This window comes from Mytilus galloprovincialis, chromosome 5 (genome assembly GCF_965363235.1).
Source record: "Mytilus galloprovincialis chromosome 5, xbMytGall1.hap1.1, whole genome shotgun sequence".
In the NCBI taxonomy this organism is placed as follows: Eukaryota; Metazoa; Mollusca; class Bivalvia; order Mytilida; family Mytilidae; genus Mytilus; species Mytilus galloprovincialis.
In genome coordinates this window covers 20,726,780-20,751,628 of record NC_134842.1, presented here as the reverse complement: position 1 = coordinate 20,751,628, position 24,849 = coordinate 20,726,780, and the positions used below count along the sequence as shown (strand labels likewise).

Here is a 24,849-nt window from a genome sequence, read left to right as displayed (position 1 = left end):
CCCAGCACCCCCCCCCCCCCCCTGGATCCGTCTATGACTACTTTCTTTAGTTTAGACGTCAGATTGATACAAGCAGAAATACATTTACAAAAACAGAGTGGACGTTGATAAGTTCTTATGATTTACAACTACAAATTAAGTGTTGTGTTTGTCAATAAATAATGAGATAATAACTTAAAATAATGAAATGCTGTAATCGTCACGTTCTTACCATGATTACATTATGTATATGATATATTATCATCCTTTTGAGTCTTTATCATATACTTCAATTTTATACCTAGTCAAAAGAGGTAAATATTTGGAACTACGTGAGTAATATTGTTAATTTAATAATATACTTCTTTTTAAATGAGATCAGACAATGGTATAATCTGTATAAAAACGAGAAGCAAGAAACACTTATTTTATTTATTATGTCTGTTTAGTTCACGCATCATTGTAAATATAGCGGAATTTGATGAGACTGTCACCAAAGTGAGAGGTTTAGCGCTATAAAACCAGGTTTAATCCACATTTTCTTCATTTGAAAATGCCTGTACCAAGTCAGGAATATGACAGTTCTTGTCCATTCGTTATTGATTTGTTTTGTCATTTGACTTTGCCATGTGATTAAGGACTTTCCGATTAGATTTCCCTCTGAGTTCATTATTTTTGTGATTGTGTGATCCACATCAACACACTACAACTACTAAACATGCTCCTGACTTAGGACAGGTGCATACAATGCAGTGGGTTTAAATGTAATAATAAAACAAAACCGTCCCTAACCCTAGACAGTACTGTAACATTTCAACATAAAAAGACCAAAAATATAAAATATCAATTGAAAAAGCTTAAATCAGTCAAAAAGACATTTGGCAAAAACAAGTAAACATACATTTACATTAAACGAAAAAGTTTTTTGATCTATGAATAAAGGCAACAGTAGTATACCGCTGTTTGAAATAAATCGATTGAGAAAAAAACAAATCCGGGTTACAAACTAACACTGAGGGAAACGCATCAAATATAAGAGAACAACGACACAACATAAACACAACATTAAAATGTAACACACACAGAAACGAACTATAATATAACAATGGCCATTTCTGACTTGGTACAAGACATTTAAGAGAAAAATGGTGGGTTGAACCTGGTTTTGTGGCATGCCAAACCTCCCGCTTTTATGGCAATGTTAAATATAACATTAACATGACAACATATGACACAATATAAATACAATATCAAATAGCCTGTTCATGTCAACATATATTAACTAAGAACTAGGACTGCTTTCGATTTCTCCACTAGAAAGTCAGGTTGGAAACAGACAGCTATAGACTGAGGCAACCATAATGATACCTACAACTAGATGTGGAGTCGGCGGGTTTTCACCACAATGTATGCAAAGATTTGCCAGTATGAAAGTATTTTGTGCCTTCTGTGCCATATCTAACTTGTTTACGAGTACTTTAACAGTTTTTGTTTCGACACAAATAACAACTTTAGAGAAACAATTTGGATTTTCTAGCACTCAGAGTGGATTATTGATAAGTGCATTTGATATAGGATTTCTTTCCTTTATATTATTTGCTAGTTTCTTTTCCGGGAGAGTTCACAAACCACGTGCTTTATGTATTTCCAACGTATTAGCTGGATTGGCAGCCTATCTTTGTTCAATATCATATTTTGCCTCTCCATTAAAATACGAATTCAAATTATCAAACGAAACATCCTTTGAAAATGTTTCTTTGGTTGATGGTCATTCTGAAGACCTGTGCCACACTTACGCCTTAGAGGGTTCACAATCAAGTACAGAAACTCCCCAAATACTGGACCAGTGTGAGGATACCTCAGACATAACAAGGGTTGGAAGTTCTACACCATATACAGTCGTTGCTATGGCAATCATAGCTTCCGGGATGATACTTCAAGGAATCGTGAGATCACCAGTTGAACCATACCTAATTGATTTTATCGACACCAATGTAAAACAGTCCAGTACTGCGGCTTACTTAGGTATGTGATTAGTCAGTTTAAATAATAAGTATGAAAACAATAGTCCAGTCAAACTAAGATATAACCTCAAACTAATTGCAACAGAACATTTTAAGTTCTAATCTATAGCATTATGCCCTTTATATACACAGAAAAAAGTCCCATAAAATCTAACATGAGGAAAACTCAAAATCTGCATTGTTAATTTCCTATGGAAATTAACATTGGAAGGGGAGATAACTCTTGCAAAAATGAGACTTTTTTGGTCAGTTTTGGTTGTTTTTCTCGAAATTTATGTAATGTACGTCAAGTTGTTTACCTATTCCCTATTCCCTATTCGTTACCTATTCCCTATTCCCTATTCGTTACCTATTCGTTACCTATTCCCTATTCCCTATTCGTTACCTATTCCCTATTCCCTATTCGTTACCTATTCCCTATTCCCTATTCGTTACCTATTCCCTATTCCCTATTCGTTACCTATTCGTTCCCTATTCCCTATTCCCTATTCGTTACCTATTCGAACAAAGTTTGGAGACTTATTGTTTTTGCTCAGTTCTTATTATTTTTTATTATTATTCTTCTTCCTCTTCTTCCTCTTCTTCTTCCGCCACTTTAAAAATGAACTTGTCCGCAGCATTTCTCCAAAACTACTGGTCAGATTTACTTAGGGTTTCATAAAATGTTAGACTAATATGTCTAGGTGAGCCATCAATCGTTCATTTGTGCATCAAGGGGTATTTTGAGGGGCATAAAGAAGGGAGGGGTTTACTTTAGAACCCTATGGGATTTTATTTTCTAAAATTTTCAAATGAATATAACTTGAAAACTGTAAGTGATAGATACATGCAGTCTTCAGAAATGATTAAAGGACAATAAAACAAATCACATGAAATATAGGGGAGTCCCTGGGGGTCATCCCTACCCCCTTCAATTCGAGAATATGCTTTTAACTTGTAAACGGTCCAGATCCCCACCCCTAAACCATATATATTCTTGTATGGGACAATAAAACTAATCAAATGAAATTCAATAAAAGTTCCTGGGGGTCACCCCCACCCCGTTCAATTTGAGAATGTACTATTATCTTGTAAACGGTTCAGATCCCCACCCCTAAACCATATATATTCTTGTAAAGGACGATAAAATAAATCAAATGAAATTAAATGGAAGTCCCTGGGGGTCATCCCCACCCCGTTCAATTTTAGAATGTGCTATTATCTTGTAAACGGTCCAGATCCCCACCCCTAAACCATATATATTCTTGTAGGGGACAATAAAAATAATCAAATGAAATTAAATGGAAGTTCCTGGGGGTCACCCCCACCCCGTTCAATTTGAGAATGTACTATTATCTTGTAAATGGTCCAGATTCCCACCCCTAAACCATATATTGTCTTGTAGGGGACAATAAAACAAATGAAATGAAATAAAAGGAAAGTCCCTAGGGGGTCACCCCACCCCCTCTTGTTTGAAAACTTATAAACGGTCAACATCCCCACCCCTAAACTATATATATTTTTGTAAGGGACAATAAAACTAATCAAATGAAATTAAATGGAAGTTCCTGGGGGTCACCCCACCCCGTTCAATTTGAGAATGTACTATTATCTTGTAAATGGTCCAGATCCCCACCCCTAAACCATATATATTCTTGTAGGGGACAATTAAACAAATAAAATGAAATGTAGGTAAAGTCCCTGGGGGTCACCACCTCCTCCTGTTTGAATACTTGTAAAAGGTGGAGATCCCCACCAGTAAGCCATATATATTCTTGTATGGGACAAAAAAATCAAATCAAATGAACATGGGACCATATGAATAACGAGTTATATGAGCTTTATTTGGGAGACTTCGTAACAGCATCCTGTTACAATTACTTCTTGTTGTTTATACTCTTATATCTGGTAATAGTTCTAAATTTGTTGAGGTAAAATGATCTTTTTATGACCTATTTATATGTGTTTATGCTCAACCGATCCTTTTACTTTATGTTCGATACTCATTTGTTCCTTATTTGATTTTTATACGTTCTACCTTTTAACTGCTTGATGTCCGTATGTTTGAAGATGGATCTTGGTTCGAAGGGATGAAATCACCGTGTTAGCGCTTGCATAAAAACAAAAAGATGAGGTATGATTGCCAATGAGACAACAACCCACAATAGACCAAAATGACACAGAAACTATCAACTATAGGTCAATGTACGGCCTTCAACAATGAGCATAGCCCAAACCGTGTAGCCACCTATAAAAGGCCCAGATATGACAATTTCAAACAATTCAAACAACAAAACTAACGGCCGTATTTCATATACAAAAAAATAAACGGAAAACAAATATGTAACACAAAAACAAACGAAAACTACTTAATTTCAGGCTCTTGTCTAGGGACAGGCACATACTAACATAATGTGGTGGGGTTAAACATGTTAGCAGGGTGTACATCGTTTCGGAGCATGCTATTACCTTGTTTAATTCGTTCCATCACTCGCTTATAATTCGCTTATAATACGTGTATCATACGTTGCACCTTTTAAAACATGATTTTCAATTGTTTTGTTGTCTCTGGTGGTAGATTTGGGATCTTAGAGGTGATATAACTCCATAAGCGCATATGTACCCGTTTCAGCGCTCGGATAATACCCTGTTAAATATTCGTTACTTAATTATTCGCTTTTAATACGTTTGTTGTACGTTGCACCTTTTAGAAAAGGATTTTCAATTGTGTTCATATCTCTGGTGGTAATAATGTGTTCTTATAGATGAAATATCCCTATTAGCGCGTATGTACCCGTCCCAGCGCGCGGGTAATATCCTGTTACTTATTCGTTCCTTATTCGCTTTTAATGCGCGGGGTAAGTATACGTTGCACCTTGAAATAAACCTTTTTTTAATTGTGTCCATGTCTCTGGTGGTAACAATGTGTTCTTAGAGAAGAAATGACCCTATTAGAGCGCATGTACCCGTTCCAGAGCTCGGTTAATACCCTGTTACCTATTCGTTACCTATTCGTTACCTATTCACTTATAATACGTTTGTTGTACGTTGCACCTTTTAGAAAAGGATTTTCACTTGTGTTCATGTCTCTGGTGGTAACAAGGTGTAATTAGAGATGAAATGACCTTATTATCGTGCATGTACCCGTTCCAGCGCTCGGTTAATACCCTGTTACCTATTCGTTACGTATTCGCTTTTAATACGTTTGTTGTACGTTGCACCTTTAAGAAACGGATTTTCAATTGTGTTCATATCTCTTGTGGTAATAATGTGTTCTTATAGATGAAATACCTCTATTAGCGCATATTACCCGTTCCAGCGCTGTGATAATACCCGGTTACTTATTCGTTCCTTATTCGCTTTTAATGCGCAGGGTATACGTTGCACCTTGAAATAAATCGTTTTTTTAATTGTGTCCATGTCTCTGGTGGTAACAATGTCTTCTTAGAGATGAAATGACCCTATTAGCGCGCGTGTACCCGTTCCAGCGCTCGGTTAATACCCTGTTACCTATTCGTTATCTAATTGTTACCTATTCACTTATAATACGTTTGTTGTACGTTGCACCTTTTAGAAAAGGATTTTCAATTGTGTCCATGTCTCTGGTGGTAACAATGTGTTCTTAGAGATGAAATGACCCTATTAGCGCGCATGTACCCGTTCCAGCGCTCGGTTAATACCCTGTTACCTATTCGTTACCTATTCGTTACCTATTCACTTATAATACGTTTGTTGTACGTTGCACCTTTTAGAAAAGGATTTTCAATTGTGTTTATGTCTCTGGTGGTAACATTGTGTTTAGAGATAAAATGACCATATTAGCGTGCATCTACCCGTTCCAGAGCTCGGTTAATACCCTGTTACTTATTTGTTACCTATTCGTTACTTATTCCCTATTCCCTATGCGTTACCTATTCGTAACTTATTCCCTATTTGTTACCTATTCGTTACTTATTCCCTATTCCCTATGCGTTACCTATTCGTTATTTATTCTCTATTCCCTATTCGTTACCTATTCGTTACTTATTCAATTTTTGATATCCTCACCCTTTTTAATTTTTGTCGAGCCTGCAACTTTTGTTGCAGAAAGCTCGACATAGGGATAGTGATTCGGCGGCGGCGGCTACGGCGGCGGCTGTGTTAGCTAACTTCTAAAAACTTTATATTTTAGAAGGTGGAAGAACTGGATGCTTCATACTTTGTATATGGATGCCTCATGTTAAGAAGTTTCTGTCAGTCACATGTCAAATGTCCTTGATCTCATTTTCATGGTATAGTGACCACTTGAAAATAAAGTTAAGATTTTTTGTAATGTTGAATTCTGTCTTATTTTAAGTAATAGGATAATTATATTTGGTATGTGCGTACCTTGTAAGGTCCTCATGCCCGTCAGACAGTTTTCACTTAACCTCGACCTCATTTCATGGATCAGTGAACAAGGTTAGGTTTTGGTGGTCAAGTCCATATCTCAGATACTATAAGCAAAAGTGCAAGTATATTCGGTGTATGGAAGGACTGTAAGGTGTCCATGTCCAACTGGCAGGTGTCATCTGACCTTGACCTTATTTTCACGGTTCAGTGGTTATAGTGAAGTTTTTGTGTTTTGGTCTCTTTTTCTCATACTTTACATAATAGATCTACTATATTTGTTGTATGGAATGATTGTGAGGTGTACAAGTCTAGCGTGCAGATGTCATCTGACCTTGACCTCATTTTCATGGTTGAGTGGTCAAAGTTAAGTTTTTGAGTTTTTTTTTTTTTATCTGATACTATATGCTATAAGTCAACTATATTTGGTGTATGGAAATATTATATGATCTGTATGTCAGTCGCGCAGGTTTTATTTGACCAGTGTTAAGTTTTTGTGTTTGGTCTTTTTTTCTTAAACTATAAGTAAGAGGTCAACTTTATTTGTTGTATGAAAGCAACATTAGCTCTACATGTCTGTCTGGCATGTTTCATCTGACCTTAACCTCATTTTCATGGTTCATTCAATTTGGTTTTTGTTATCTTGGTTAATGTTAAGTTATGTGACAGTTGTTATAAAGCTTTATACTTAATACTTTATACTTAATACTTTATACTTCTTTTCAATGATTAGTAAAGAAGACGAGACATTTCAGCGTGTGCACTCTTGTTTATATTCTTATCTCTTGTTATAGATCTAAATTTGTTGAGGTAAAATGACCTTCTTATGACCTGTTTATATGTGTTTGTGCTCAACCGATCCTGTTGCTTTATGTTAGATACTTATTTGTTTATTATTTGATTTTTATACGTTCTACCTTTTAAATGTTTTATATTCGTATGTTTGAAGATCTGGTTCTTGGTTCGAAGAGGTGAGCGCTTGTATAAAAATGAACATTTTCGAAAATGATTTTCAATTGTGTTCTTGTCTCTGTCGGTAACTATGTGTTCTTGGATATGAAATAACCCTATTAGCGTGTATGTACCCGTTCCAGCGCTCGGTTTATACCCTGTAACTCATTCGTTCCTTAATCGCTTTCAATACGCGTGGTATACGTTGTTTCATGGTGGTAATTATGTGTTCTCTGAGTTGAAAAAACCTATTAGCGCATATGTACTCATTTCACCGCTACACTGATACCCTGTTACTTATTCGTTCCTTATTCGCTTTTAAAACGTGTGTTATGCGTTGCACTTTAAAAAGAAATACTTTTGTGTCTCTGGTGGTAACTGTCGGTTCTAAGAGGTGAAATAACCCTAATAGAACACATGTACCCGTTTCAGCGCTCGACTGATTACTTGTTACTTAATCGTTCCTTATTCGCTTTTAATACGCGTGGTATACGTTGCACCTTGGAATAAATCGATTATCTATTGCTTTTATGTCTCTGGCGGTAATTGTGTGTTCTCTGAAGTGAAAAGACCCTATTAGCGCATATGTACCCGTTTCAGCGCAACACTGATACTCTGTTACTTATTCGTTTCTTATTCGCTTATAAAACGTGTTGTAGCGGTTAGTGCATCGGACTACTAACACAATGGTTCCTGGTTCGATTCCCGTTCGGGATGAAAATTTCAGGAACTCAATTTTCGGCTCTCCCTTGACACCATTTGCGACTATGGTCTTCAGGAAACGATGATAGTCCGTCGGAAGGGGACGCATGATAAATGGCTGACCCGTGTTAAGAGAGAGCCATATCTCTTGCACGTTGAAGACACCCTTGTAGATTTCGAAAAAGAGTAGGCTGATGACGCTACAAGGCAGCACTCGCACCCTAAAAGTGGAAAGGGGTAAATGTAAGTTGCAAAACTTGTTTCCCAATCCACTATAAATAAATATGTTTAAATTAAAAAATAAAACGTGTGTTATGCGTTGCACTTTACAAAAAAGAAATATGTTTGTGTCTTTGGTGGTAACTGTCGGTTTTTAGAGGTGAAATAACCCTAATAGAACATATGTACCCGTTTCAGCGCTCGACTGATACCCTGTTACTTATTCGTTTCTTATTCGCTTTAAATACGCGTTGTATACGTTTGCACCTTGAAATAAATCGATTATCGATTGCTTTCACGTCTCTGGTGGTAATTATGTGTTCTCTGATCTGAGTTGAAAAAAACCCTATTAGCGCATATGTACCCATTTCACCGCTCAGTGATACCCTGTTACTTATTCGTTCCTTTTTCGCTTTTAAAACGTGTGTAATCCGTTGCACTTTAAAAGAAAATATTTTTGTGTCTCTGGTGGTAACTGTCGGTTCTTAGAGGTGAAATAACCTCAATCGAACATATGTACCCGTTTCAGCGCTCGACTGATACCCTGTTACTTATTCGCTTTAAATACGCGTGCTATGCGTTGCACCTTGAAATAAGAAGTAACGAATAGGTAACAAGGTATTAGCCGAGTGCTGGAACGGGTACATTTGCGCTAATAGAGTCATTTCATCTTTAAAAACACATAGTTACCACCAGAGACATGAACACAAATAAAAATCTTTTTCTAAATGGTGCAACGTACAACAAACGTATTATCAGCGAATAAGTAACGAATAGGTAACGAATAGGTAACAGGGTATTAACCGAGCGCTGGAACGGGTACATATGCGCTAATAGAGTCATTTCATCTCTAAGAACACATTGTTACCACCAGAGACATGAACACAATTGAAAATCCTTTTCTAAAAGGTGCAACGTACAACAAACGTATTATAAGTGAATAGGAAACGAATAGGTAACAGGATATTAACCGAGCGCTGGAACGGGTACATGCACGCTAATAGGGTCATTTCATCTCTAATTACACATTGTTACCACCAGAGACATGAACACAATTGAAAATCCTTTTCTAAAAGGTGCAACGTACAACAAACGTATAATAAGTGAATAGGTAACGAATAGGTAACAGGGTATTAACCGAGCGCTGGAACGGCTACATGCACGCTAATAGGGTCATTTCATCTCTAATTACACATTGTTACTACCAGAGACATGAACACAATTGAAAATCATTTTCTAAAAGGTGCAACGTACAACAAACGTATTATAAGTGAATAGGTAACGAATAGGTAACGAATAGGTAACAGGGTATTAACCGAGCGCTGGAACGAGTACATGCGCGCTAATAGGGTCATTTCATCTCTAATTACACATTGTTACCACCAGAGACATGAACACAATTGAAAATCCTTTTCTAAAAGGTGCAACGTACAACAAACGTATTATAAGTGAATAGGTAACGAATAGGTAACGAATAGGTAACAGGGTATTAACCGAGCGCTGGAACGCGTACATGCGCGCTAATAAGGTCATTTCATCTCTAAGAACACATTGTTACTACCAGAGACATGGACACAATTGAAAATCCTTTTCTAAAAGGTGCAACGTACAACAAACGTATTATAAGTGAATAGGTAACGAATAGGTAACAGGATATTAACCGAGCGCTGGAACGAGTACATGCGCGCTAATAGGGTCATTTCATCTCTAATTACACATTGTTACCACCAGAGACATGAACACAATTGAAAATCCTTTTCTAAAAGGTGCAACGTACAACAAACGTATTATAAGTGAATAGGTAACGAATAGGTAACAGGGTATTAACCGAGCGCTGGAACGGGTACATGCACGCTAATAGGGTCATTTCATCTCTAATTACACATTGTTACTACCAGAGACATGGACACAATTGAAAATCCTTTTCTAAAAGGTGCAACGTACAACAAACGTATTATAAGTGAATAGGTAACGAATAGGTAACGTATAGGTAACAGGGTATTAACCGAGCGCTGGAACGAGTACATGCGCGCTAATAGGGTCATTTCATCTCTAATTACACATTGTTACCACCAGAGACATGAACACAAGTGAAAATCCTTTTCTTAAAGGTGCAACGTACAACAAACGTATTTAAAGCGAATAAGTAACGAATAGGTAATGAATAGGTAACAGGGTATTAACCGAGCGCTGGAACGGGTACATATGCGCTTATAGGGTCATTTCATCTCTAAGAACACATTGTTACCACCAGAGACATGAACACAATTGAAAATCCTTTTCTAAAAGGTGCAACGTACAACAAACGTATTATAAGTGAATAGGTAACGAATAGGTAACGAATAGGTAACAGGGTATTAACCGAGCGCTGGAACGGGTCCATGCGCGCTAAGAAGGTCATTTCATCTCTAAGAACACATTGTTACCACCAGAGACATGTACACAATTGAAAATCCTTTTCTAAAAGGTGCAACGTACAACAAACGTATTATAAGTGAATAGATAACGAATAGGTAACGAATAGGTAACAGGGTATTAACTGAGCGCTGGAACGGGTACATGCACGCTAATAGGGTCATTTCATCTCTAATTACACATTGTTACCACGAGAGACATGAACACAATTGAAAATCCTTTTCTAAAAGGTGCAACGTACAACAAACGTATTATAAGTGAATAGGTAACGATTAGGTAACAGGATATTAACCGAGCGCTGGAACGGGTACATGCACGCTAATAGGGTCATTTCATCTCTAATTACACATTGTTACCACCAGAGACATGAACACAATTGAAAATCCTTTTCTAAAAGGTGCAACGTACAACAAACGTATTATAAGTGAATAGGTAACGAATAGGTAACAGGGTATTAACCGAGCGCTGGAACGGGTACATGCACGCTAATAGGGTCATTTCATCTCTAATTACACATTGTTACTACCAGAGACATGAACACAATTGAGAATCATTTTCTAAAAGGTGCAACGTACAACAAACGTATTATAAGTGAATAGGTAACGAATAGGTAACGAATAGGTAACAGGGTATTAACCGAGCGCTGGAACGAGTACATGCGCGCTAATAGGGTCATTTCATCTCTAATTACACATTGTTACCACCAGAGACATGAACACAAGTGAAAATCCTTTTCTAAAAGGTGCAACGTACAACAAACGTATTTAAAGCGAATAAGTAACGAATAGTTAATGAATAGGTAACCGGGTATTAACCGAGCGCTGGAACGGGTACATATGCGCTTATAGGGTCATTTCATCTCTAAGAACACATTGTTACCATCAGAGACATGAACACAATTGAAAATCCTTTTCTAAAAGGTGCAACGTACAACAAACGTATTATAAGTGAATAGGTAACGAATAGATAACGAATAGGTAACAGGGTATTAACCGAGCGCTGGAACGGGTACATGCACGCTAATAGGGTCATTTCATCTCTAATTACACATTGTTACCACCAGAGACATGAACACAATTGAAAATCCTTTTCTAAAAGGTGCAACGTACAACAAACGTATTATAAGTGAATAGGTAACGAATAGGTAACGAATAGGTAACAGGGTATTAACCGAGCTCTGGGACGGGTACATGCGCTCTAATAGGGTCATTTCTTCTCTAAGAACACATTGTTACCACCAGAGACATGAACACAATTAAAAAAAGATTTATTTCAAGGTGCAACGTATACTTACCCCGCGCATTAAAAGCGAATAAGGAACGAATAAGTAACAGGGTATTATCGGCGCGCTGGGACGGGTACATACGCGCTAATAGGGATATTTCATCTATAAGAACACATTATTACCACCAGAGATATGAACACAATTGAAAATCCTTTTCTAAAAGGTGCAACGTACAACAAACGTATTAAAAGCGAATAAGTAACGAATATTTAACAGGGTATTATCCGAGCGCTGGAACGGGTACATATGCGCTTATAGAGTTATATCACTTCTAAAAACCCACATCTACCACCAGAGACAACAAAACAATTGAAAATCATGTTTTAAAAGGTGCAACGTATGATACACGTATTATAAGTGAATTATAAGCGAGTGATGGAACGAATTAAACAAGGTAATAGCATGCTCCGAAACGATGTACACCCTGCTAACATGTTTAACCCCACCACATTATGTTAGTATGTGCCTGTCCCTAGACAAGAGCCTGAAATTAAGTAGTTATCGTTTGTTTTTGTGTTACATATTTGTTTTCCGTTTATTTTTTTGTATATGAAATACGGCCGTTAGTTTTGTTGTTTGAATTGTTTGAAATTGTCATATTTGGGCCTTTTATAGGTGACTACACGGTTTGGGCTATGCTCATTGTTGAAGGCCGTACATTGACCTATAGTTGATAGTTTCTGTGTCATTTTGGTCTATTGTGGGTTGTTGTCTCATTTGCAATCATACCACATCTTTTTTTATGCAAGCGCTAACACGGTGATTTCATCCCTTCGAACCAAGATCCATCTTCAAACATACGGACATAAAGCAGTTAAAAGGTAGAACGTATAAAAATCAAATAAGGAACAAATGAGTATCGAACATAAAGTAAAAGGATCGGTTGAGCACAAACACACATAAATAGGTCATAAAAAGATCATTTTACCTCAACAAATTTAGAACTATTACCAGATATAAGAGTATAAACAACAAGAAGTAATTGTAACAGGATGCTGTTACGAAGTCTCCCAAATAAAGCTCCCATAACTCGCTATTCATATGGTCCCATGTTCATTTGATTTGATTTTTTGTCCCATACAAGAATATAGATGGCTTACTGGTGGGGATCTCCACCATTTACAAGTATTCAAACAGGAGGGGGTGGTGGTGACCCACAGGGACTTTACCTACATTTCATTTTATTTGTTTTATTGTCCCCTACAAGAATATATATGGTTTAGGGGTGGAGATGTTGACCGTTTACAAGTTTTCAAACAAGAGGGGGTGGGATGACCCCCTCAGGACTTCCCTTTTATCTCATTTTATTTGTGTTATTGTCCCCTACAAGAACATATATGGTTGAGGGGTGGGGATCTGGACCATTTACAAGATAATAGTACATTCTCAAATTGAACGGGGTGGGGTTGACCCCAAGGAACTTCCATTTAATTTCATTTGATTAGTTTTATTGTCCCCTACAAGAATATATATAGTTTAGGGGTGGGGATGTTGACCGTTTACAAGTTTTCAAACAAGAGGGGGTGGGGTGACTCCCTAGGGACTTTCCTTTTATTTTATTTCATTTGTTTTATTGTCCCCTACAAGAATATATATGGTTTAGGGGTGGGGATCTGGACAATTTACAAGATAATAGTACATTCTCAAATTGAACGGGGTGGGGTGACCCCCAGGAACTTCCATTTAATTTCATTTGATTAGTTTTATTGTCCCTTACAAGAATATATATAGTTTAGGGGTGGGGATGTTGACCGTTTATAAGTTTTCAAACAAGAGGGGGTGGGGTGACCCCCTAGGGACTTTCCTTTTATTTCATTTCATTTGTTTTATTGTCCCCTACAAGACAATATATGGTTTAGGGGTGGGGATCTGGACCATTTACAAGATAATAGTACATTCTCAAATTGAACGGGGTGGGGTGACCCCCAGGAACTTCCATTTAATTTCATTTGATTATTTTTTTGTCCCCTACAAGAATATATATGGTTTATGGGTGGAGATCTGGACCGTTTACAAGATAATAGCACATTCTAAAATTGAACGGGGTGGGGATGACCCCCAGGGACTTCCATTTAATTTCATTTGATTTGTTTTATCGTTCTTTTCAAGAATATATATGGTTTAGGGGTGGGGATCTGAACCGTTTACAAGATAATAGTACATTCTCAAATTGAACGGGGTGGGGGTGACCCCCAGGAACTTTTATTTAATTTTATTTGATTAGTTTTATTGTCCCATACAAGAATATATATGGTTTAGGGGTGGGGATCTGGACCGTTTACATGTTAAAAGCATATTCTCGAATTGAAGGGGGTAGGGATGACCCCCAGGGACTCCCCTATATTTCATGTGATTTGTTTTATTGTTCTTTAATCATTTCTGAAGACTGTATGTATCTATCACTTACAGTTTTCGAGTTATATTCATTTGAAAATTTTAGAAAATAAAATCCCATACGGTTCTATAGTAAACCCCTCCCTTCTTTATGCCCCTCAAAATACCCCTTAATAGACCCCAATGCACAAATGAACGATTGATGGCTCACCTAGACATATAAGTCTAACATTTTATGAAATCTAAGTAAATCTGACAATTAAGTAGTTTTGGAGAAATGCTGCGGACAAGTTCATTTTTAAAGTGGCGGAAGAAGAAGAGGAAGAAGAGGAAGAAGAGGAAGAAGAAGAATAATAAAAATAATAAGAACTGAGCAAAAACAATAAGTCTCCAAACTTTGTTCGAATAGGTAACGAATAGGGAATAGGGAATAGGTAACGAATAGGGAATAGGGAATAGGTAACGAATAGGTAACGAATAGGGAATAGGGAATAGGTAACGAATAGGTAACGAATAGGGAATAGGGAATAGGTAACGAATAGGGAATAGGGAATAGGTAACCAACTTGACGTCCATCATACATGTAAAGTATGATACTTTGATCGGGTTATAAGTTTGTATTTGACTAAACTATATAATCTTCTGCTCATGAAATGTACAAAACCGAAATGTTATGGGTAGTTTTATTTTTTTCATGCATTTTTCATTTTAAAGAAATTGCAAATTTGAAGCTTTGTGACCATTTTGAAAAAATAATGTGAAAATTTGGTATTGTTTATATCTGTATATTATACTTTTTCAGCAACTTACTTATCTAAACAAAACTTTAAACCACAAAAAAAAAAAAGAATACATGCTTAATTATTTTTATCAAATTTGAGATTCTTTACCTTGGCATGTTGAAAAATTCAATAAATGGTCAACTAATGAATTACGAAATCTAGATTATAACTTGATAAAAGATATGAAAACACCTTTAGAGTTGTTTGTTATACTCTAAAGATTGCTAAAAAATCAAGAATCAATATATTCTGATGAATAGAAGCAGTAAAGTTATAATTTTGTATCAATTTTTCTTGATATTTCTGCCTTTTTTGCAAGAGTTATCTCCCTTTTCAATGCAAATCTCCATAGGAGTTTTAAATGGTGATTTTTTAAGTCTTCCACAAGTTAGATTTTATGGGACTTTTTTCTTTGTATATTTGGGGTATAATGCTAAAGATTAAAACTTAAAAATCTTTTGTTGCAATTACTTTCGGGTTAGGGTCAAATTTATGCTAGATTGACTGGACTACAACACGTTCTAAATAAGACTATTTTCAAATTTTTCCGACGTAGTCGATATAGTTTCGGTTTGTGTCCTTTGAACTTAAGGACGCTTAACTCTGGCAACAGAATACGCATGCTCGAAAATCCTTTCTGTGATTGGACAAAATGCTGTCATTTTGGGTGATTTGGTTGTGTTTTCAAAAACGTCTCGTTAATTATATCGTGATGGAAAGCAAGTGAAAAACTATAAATATTTGAACTAGATCTTACAAAGATTTATATTTTTATTAAAATAATTGTTTCTCCAATAGCTCTTTGCATCCGTGACAGCTGTTTATTCGGGACAATTATATAATTTTTAATGTAAACTTTGTTATACGAACGTACATGACTTTTAGAACGCACCTACGCATGTGAGATTTCCGCGGGGTTTTGGTGAATGTAAACAGAAAGATACGAGGACCGGGAATACTGAACGATACTGAACACAAACAGAGAAAACGTTATTTAAATGGTATCTTTGTGCTTCTGAAGGTTATTGAAATGATAGTTTTAAACATATACTCAAATTTAAATACGTCGGATATCTTTTTTAAAGATAGTTCTTGTTTAAAAACATTTTTGCCATCTAGTTAATAAGTTTTTAGTTTATAACCCGGATTTTGTTTTCTCTCAATCGATTTTGGAATTTCTAACAGCGGTATACTACTGCTGTCTTTATTAATTAGTGTCTTTTAGGTTTATTCCCTATATACATGAAACATTGTTATGCTCTTGGTGTCTATTCTTCATATATATGGCATTTCATAGTTTTTAGAAACTAAAATCTTTATATTCACATAGAAAAGAAAATATATCATACAAAAAAGCCCAAACAAAACAGAACAAAAATATCTTACAAAACAAAAGTACTTATCAGATTTACTCTCTTGTTCTGTAGGGGTAGTATCATCAGTAGCTATTCTTGGACCTGCTATTAGTTATGGTCTTGGAGGTTATTTTAGCCAAATCCATGTTACACTTCAAGGTATCTATATTACCCTTCTTACATTATACCATACCCCTCTTATATTTACTGTACCCCTCTTACATTGTACTGTTTATATTAGAAATTTAGAATGGATTCATACTAGTATTACTACATTAATATATTTACAATATTTTCAAGAGCATTCCGACATTTCTGGTATATTTCTGGTATATTTCTTATCTAATATTCTTCAACGGTATATATAATATTTTTTCGTCGGTATCTTGATTATTTTCAACGATATCTCTAATATTTTAATCGGTAACTCTAACATTTTCTTTGGTTTTTTTTTTGTTTTTTTTTTGGCAGTCCTGTCTCTAATATTTTGCATCGGTATATATATCTCTAATAATTTTCATCGGTATCTCTAATATTTTCATAGTGTTCTCTTTTATTGTTCCTCGGCGTCTTAGTATTTGGACCACGCCTCTCATGTGCTCTTTCTCCCATTGAATATTGAATCGAATTGAATAGACTAAGTATTCATCTTGTTTTTTTTTCTCATACATCACATACCTGCCAAGTTTTCAAAATGTCCATGGGGTTTTTTGTGTGCAAGATGGCTGCCATACTCCTAAAAAACCTTCAAGGGGGCCTTTAAATTCAGTGACGTTATACGCACGGTATTTGCGTTCCGATTAAAATTACGTTATTATATGATTTAAGAACAGCAACCATTTGCCTATACAAAATGAAATCACCAACATTCATATATCCACAGAAAGGCCCGGACATGTTCTTCTTATTTTAAGCTTATTCTATAAATTTTTGCACCATACATTTATTTTATTGAACACACAAATCTTACTTTTACGTTAAAAATTGCGTAATATTTCAAATTAAATAAAATGCATTTTTCTCTATGTTCTGTTGTAATTTTGCACATAAAATCTGCGAAATTTAGTATATCAGCTTCCTACGAGGTTTATATTATAACATCATACCCGTTTTTTGGTATTGGCTGAAATTTGAAGCAAGCCTTCAACGAAATATTCAGCAGAGGAACCTGTCTTAATGTGCTATGCGGAAAGTTTATCAACATTTCAGTTTTATTATTATCCCTATAAAGTAATAAAATCATATTTAAACTACACTCAATAGAAAGTTCTGAAAAAGATAAACATTTCCAAAGTTTCAAATGTAAAAAAAAAACTTTTTCTTGCGCAGAATTTTAAAAAATCGAATGTCTAGCCACTATGTCCAAACGTATTGTTTGTCCATTCCTTAGGTGAAACATGTTGTATAAATACTAAATGTGCATTTATAATACAAAACTAACATATTTATAAGATACAAACTATAAGTTCATACAAATGGCTAAATGAGTCGGGTGTTTTCACAAACATGATGACCTTACAATTTTTTTCGGAAAGCATTCCCTTTGTCTAGGCATTATGTCCAAGGGCGTCATTTTGACGTTTCTGCACAGTGGCGTCTTTTATACAAATACACACTATTTACGGGCAGAATCAATTTGCGCCAATTGCAGTTTTGAAAAGGTATTAATTGCGCCACTCTCTTTTATTTTGATGGTATTATTTGCGCCAATAAATGAAATGAAATTGCGCCACATTTACCTGTTAATATTTTTTATCTATATCATACCTGTACATGTTTTAATTATATCATGACAAGGCAAGACAAGACAAGACAAGACAACGCTTTATTAAAGTCTTACAAAATATACAGCTTTTTAAAACACAAGTTAACAACAAGAGCCACTCTATAAAGAGTTTTGAGAGACAATAAAACATTTTTCTTAAAATCATAATACAAATACAAGTCAAATATCATGGGTTTAAAATACATTTTCGATTTATTAAAATTTAAAGCAGATTTTGGCAGTATAAAATGATTATTTTATTGGCGCAAATGATACCTATAGTTTTGAAAATTAGGTGGCGGAAAAGAAGTATTGGCGCGATTAGGTTGTGGCGCAAATGAGTTACTTTTTGGCGCAAAAAGATATCGCCCCTATTTACGAACTGTTTAAGCAGTTAAAATGATGCAGGGAAATGTTCATTCCAAAATGGTCTGCTGAATCAAAATAACACTCAGATTAAAAAAACACACGAACATAAGAATAAACCCTTTATAGACAATGGGGAAAAGGGGGGATGGGCCGAGGGATAATTTCTTATGGACAAAAGTTTTCACGCAAATCTAAAACACCTTTATATATTAGAAACCGATTAGAATCCGAGGTACAATGGTCTTATAATTTTTAAAGAATTAAATAAATACGTATTTATAAAATAAAACCATCATTGCTAAAAAGATAGAGAAATAGTCTGAAAACTCGCACAGACAATTACAAATACTGGACAAAAGTGAGTTCAATCTTTAAAAAAAACCATTTCAACTAAAATCCTTATAAAAAGAAATATTGTTGAATATATGACCGATTTTTATGAAATAAATACCATAAGTGGTCAAAAAAATGTTCAGCTATATTTTTGTTTTCATGTGTCCCTCCGGGAGCAAGATTTTTTTTAAAGGTTGCTATGTATCCTATCCATAATAAAATTGGAAACATTTGCATTTGTTTTCATCTCATTACAGATCAGAAAATAAAAACGATCCTTACTAATTGCCTAATACATGATAAATTTTGAAATATTTCTCCAGCTTATTGTATTTATTTGATAAACGTCGATTCAGTAGGCTCTCCGCTGTTGATAACAAAACGTCAAAGTTAGTATATGGCGTCACATTTTTCAATTGTACATGTTACGTCTTGCGACCCAATACCGTGCGTAACGTCGATGTAATGTTTTTTTTTTTTTTTTTTTTTGGCTTCTTTATACTTTTATAAGCCTCAATTCATTGTAAAACTAATTGTTTTGTTAAAATTGTGGACATAATTGCTCTTTAAAAATTTCAAATTTGGGAGCCTCCGTGGGGGAAATCCCCAGCAAATAGTGACAGATGGCAGGTATGACGATGGAATTTCAAAGTAAATACCTTTTTTTACTTTTGAGGTTTCTGTATTTACATTTTTGAAAGAAATGACCAATCACGAATTCTCTGTCCAAAAATGCCTTCTTAAAGTCTTGACCAATACTCGTTAAATATATTTACAATACTGTTTTCCCGCCAGAAGTTAGTATGTCTTCTAAAGATCCTCGATGGATTGGTGCTTGGTGGCTTGGTTTTATAGTGTTTGGAACGCTATCAATAGTATCGGGAATACCACTTATGTTCTTTCCAAACCACTACAAGAAATCAATATTCCGAAATGAAAGCGAAAAAAGCAACCAAACTGAAATGATCCTTACAACGTACGTCAAAGGTAAATTAAAACGTTAAAGATATTAATTATTACAGTCGATTCCATTGAGTGTGTAGGCAAAGGTAATATCTTTGGTTAGCTTGTTTGTTAGCTGAACCGTGAAGTCAATTTTAGGTCAGGTTAACTACCCCCCTTTCGAAATAGGCTAGTTCTACAGACAGATAGAATGCTTAGCTGTCGGACTAGTCTACTCTTAAAGTGGGGTAGTTTACCTAACCTAAGAATAACTTCACGGTTCAGTTAGCAAGCAAGCTAACCTAAGATATTACTTTTGCCTACACACCCAATGGAATTGGCTGCAACATTATGTTCGAGTGAGTTACCCTGGCTGAACGTGCAATGTGATCGGTGCCCTTGACAGGGTATAAAAAGTAACTTCAAAAAAATACTCAAAGGAAAATTCCAAAACGGAATGTCCCTAATCAAATGTCATAATCAAATGATAAAACACATCAAACGAATGGACAACAACTGTCATATTCCTGACTTGGTACAGGCATCTTCAAACCTATGATCAGAATGGAAGTTAATGTTGAAAATATTACACAATCATCTTGCATACGGTAATAGTTTTGTTATTGGTTGCTCAAGGTGTAAACAAGCACTTAAAGATAATATGAGCTCAATTTCTCTGTGACGATAGATCGCGAATAATTATGTTTGATGTACGAATAATGTACGTTTTTTCGAGTTTACGATCTGTGCAATTCTGAACTTGATGTACATTTCAATTCTTTCATTGTTTTTAAAGAGTTCTCTAAGACTATCACGCGTCTTCTGAAAAACAAATTGTACATGAGTATCAATCTGTCTGGCTCACTGGACCTGTTATCCATTGCCGGAGCACTAGCTTTTACACCTAAGTATATAGAAACTCAGTTTGGACAACAACGTTGGATGTCCAGTATTCTTACAGGTAATATGTAGATTATATATTGCTATTTAGAATTGAAATTTAGCATAAAATGTGCATGTCATCGGATATTGCTCATAAAATGCCTTTAAAAGAGAGAAGACATATACCAAAGGGACATTGACACTCATAAGTCGAAAATAAACCGACAACACTATGGTGTAATAAGGAAAACAAGACAAAAACAAAAACAAATTAAACAGTACACAAAACACAACATAGAAAACTGAAGGCTGAGCAATAAGAACCCCACAAATAACCAACATTATGTATTATCGTCATTATGTTTATTTGCTGTAGTTACATCTTCTGACATCAGACTCGGACTTCTCTTGAACTGAATTTTAATGTGCTTATTGTTATGCATTTACTTTTCTACAATGGCTAGAGGTATAGGGGGAGAGGTATAATAACCCCGCCGCATTTTTGCGCCTGTCCCATGTCAGGAGCCTCTGACCTTTGTTTGGTCTGATGTTATTTTTAATTTTAGTTTCTTGTGTATAATTTGGAGTTTAATATGGCGTTCATTGTCACTGAACTAGTGTATGTATATGTTTAGGGGCCAGCTGAAGGACGCCTCCAGATGCGGGAATTTCTCGGTGCATATGGTCGGGTTGTTGTCTCTTTGACACATTCCCCATTTCCATTCTCAATTTTAGTAGTTTTATCAATGTTGTTATTGTAGTTTGTCATGTTCATATTTATTATAGGGTTCCAAATGAGTTCATTGATTACTTCCTTTTTCAAGATATAACGATTAATGTGACTACAAATACGTTTTTATTCAAAATATTTTGCAATAAATGACGATATTCGCTTATATCCTTATTCACCGTGAAATATTTGAAAGCCGAGAATGTATAAGAACCAAACCGGTTGTAGAGCTATATGAATACAAATTTCCTTAAAATATCTAAGTCCACCTAAGGTCAAATTTAGTGTTAATATAATTATCAACGATTGAAAAATAAAATACTAAAAAAAACCAATTAAACCAACAAATATTTGTTTTTAGGTGTTTTACAAGTAATACCAATATCAGCGGGTATACTATTTGGAGGTATTATCACATCAAGGAAAAAGTTTTCTCCTATAACCTGTATAAAGTTCCTTATACTAGTTTCATTATTAGATATCATTTCTAATGTGGTAAACATGTCTCTAGGCTGTCCAATGCCAGACATTATTGGATATAACATGCAAGTATATAGACAAAAACTATTTAGATTTAGTGAATTCAAAAAACATATTATCACAAAGCACCTACACAAACCGGTGTTCTCTTAGCATTTAATGGACAAGAAGGAATCTCAATACATGATTGAAAATTAATTGAACGACATAAAATATACCCAAAAGCATCGGAACAGCGCTTTAACTGTTTCCCCCTACGCGGTAAGTCAAAATGAGGTATGCATCTATCAAAATATATCGCCTCCCTCACTACAAGCTGTGAACGAATTTTTTTTTTTTTATTTTGATCTTGTATCTTTTTCAATTAATATCCATAAATTTGATTTTTGATGATCCTATTCAGAATATCAAACGGTCTCATCCTATTAGCGATTGACAAAAAAAAATCATAATTAGTTGCTTCATCCAGGATGATTTCATATGTTCTCCATTTCAAATAACCTGTCTCACTTCGTTTTCATAAGTTCATTCCGTTAAAGAAACGTCTTTTAATTTGTTAACAGTCATCTGAACACTAATTCCTCGCTCTGCATGGACCAATGCCGTTGTGGTAATAATTACCTCCCAGTGTGTGCAGAGACACTTAACACCAACTACTTTTCACCATGCCATGCTGGATGTACAGAAAATTTTCAACAGGTAATAGAAGTATGAAATGGGGTCAGTCCCCCACCAAAACCCCACCGGAAGTCACGTCACAGCTAAGCCTCTTAACTATGACGTAGTATCCGGTCTATAATCTCTTAATCCCCTTAACTGGTACTTAACATCCTGGTTATAATCCTCTTAACTGAAGTGGATTAATCTCTTAATCCTCTTAACTGCTACTTAACATCCGGGTTATAATCCTCTTAACTGAAGTGGATTAATCTCTTAATCTTCTTAACTTGTACTTAACATCCTGGTTATAATCCTCTTAACTGAAGTGGATTAATCTCTTAATCTTCTTAACTTGTACTTAACATCCTGGTTAAAATCCGGTGGGGGAAAAAATTAACGGACATGTTTTTTAATCCCCCCTACCCTCCTACGTATTATCTTGTAAACGTGGCATACACGTTGAGACATGCACGTTAACATCCTAAAGTTTAATCTTGTAAACGTATAATCTAAATGTAAAAAGTTTATAAACTAAGAAAAACGTTTACTATATAGCATACATCATTATAGTAATTTCATAAGAACAAACAGTATGAATCTCCAAAATTTTAATATGTATACACTTTTAAGAGAAAGAGAACTAACAGGGAAGATCAGACGATCACGAAGAGATCCCAAAAAGACTGCAAATTTGATAAGGAACAGGGTTGATAAACTTCATCATGAAGAACTATCTCGGTGTCCAGTAGAAACATGGCTTCTGAAAAACGGTTACATTGTTTGTATTCTATACAACTTTGAACACCACCCAGAGTTTATTGAAGATCTATATTTTTGTGGATGTTACTTTGATGCAGTGTTAGCAGACTACAAGTTTATGGATCCTGTCAACTACCAATAAGAAAAAAATCCATGTATATCATTTACATGTGTACAACGGTCCTTTTAAGGACCAACAAATCATTCAAAAAGAGTCTATTATTGTTGTACATGATCAGTTCGTTTTTCCTCTCCAACGAATATGAAATATCTACAAAAGGTTCACAACTTGTTTATTTTCGAAGAAAGGAAAACTAGATTGTACATTTTATTACTTTCAATTGATAAACATACATTATTTCAACTAAAACAACAATAGGATAACAAAAGTTTTCATATTGAACATTGGAAATTACATCTTCTTAATGAAATTCTACTATAAAATATAGACATATATATATATTTTGTGTATTTAAAAAAAAATCATTTTGAGTTAACATGTTAGAGAGGATGAGCACAGAAAACCTTCAAACAAAGTGGTGTTTTTTCGGACAGAATGTACCAAAAGCAGAGATCGTGTATTTTTGTCAGATGATAATAGTTTTCATAATTGTTATTGCGGCAGTTGTTAATTTATCAACACAAAATGGGAGTATAGAACTATGGGTTAGTTTATTAAGTGGTTGTACCGGTTACATTTTACCAAACCCTTCTATAAATAAAATATAAATGAGATTCACATAAAAAGAAGGGAGGAAAAAAATGTTCGAGTAACCCTCCTTCTAACCACGTGACCGAAACGTTCACCATACGTTTCGTTTATCTCTTAATGAATCATCATGAACAATTTAAGCCGCTACCACAACTATAAAAGCACACAGTTATATCAATGGCACAGGCACAGGTTGATTTATCCAAAGAGGTGTACGGTTGTGACTTTGATCACTTGCATACTGATTTATTCAAGAAACAGATCGAGTGTTTAATTGATGAAACAACAAAAGTGGTGGTGAAGAAAAGAGGAAAACATACTCGAATACAGCTTGTTGTTAAAGGGAAAAAGATTCTGATCACTAAAGAAAATTGACGAAACTGTGTTATCTAAAGGACAGCATCTTATTTCTTCATTCATTTATAGACGAACACTGATAGTACAATGGTGGCAATTAAAGTTGGTATGGAAAAAAAACTGCTTTCAACTATATTACTGTTTTCTTTTGCTGAATTATTGGATGAAATGGTGCAACAATTATCAAAGAAGTTTTGTCAGGGATGCAAAGTGGAACATGGATCACAACATAGACACGAATGTTTGATGGATAGTGAACTAGATAAACTCGAAAAACATTTTGATCAGGCGTTCTGTGAGTTTAAATACAGTCACATACTAGGAAAATACAGAGAGAATGTGAGAACATTGACCTTGGAAAATAGTGTCGTTTTAAACTTTTTCATTCTTCATGTGTTGTTCATGGACACGCTTCGATCAGAAAAAATGAAAGTGAGTGTTTATAATTTAATGGAAAGGAAATTAAA

General features: G+C 35.1%; 1 protein-coding gene across 1 annotated transcript; it reads left to right on the top strand.

The window, feature by feature from the left end:
* The first annotated feature begins 261 nt into the window (after positions 1 to 261).
* LOC143077027 (solute carrier organic anion transporter family member 2B1-like) lies at positions 262 to 22,608 on the top strand. Its single transcript, XM_076252916.1, has 7 exons — positions 262 to 311; positions 1,297 to 2,004; positions 16,466 to 16,552; positions 19,656 to 19,847; positions 20,599 to 20,763; positions 21,776 to 21,959; positions 22,458 to 22,608. Exons 2-7 carry the CDS (start codon positions 1,341 to 1,343, stop codon positions 22,606 to 22,608), a joined length of 1,443 nt encoding a protein of 480 aa, XP_076109031.1. The 5' UTR covers positions 262 to 311; positions 1,297 to 1,340.
* Positions 22,609 to 24,849: the final 2,241 nt, after the last annotated feature.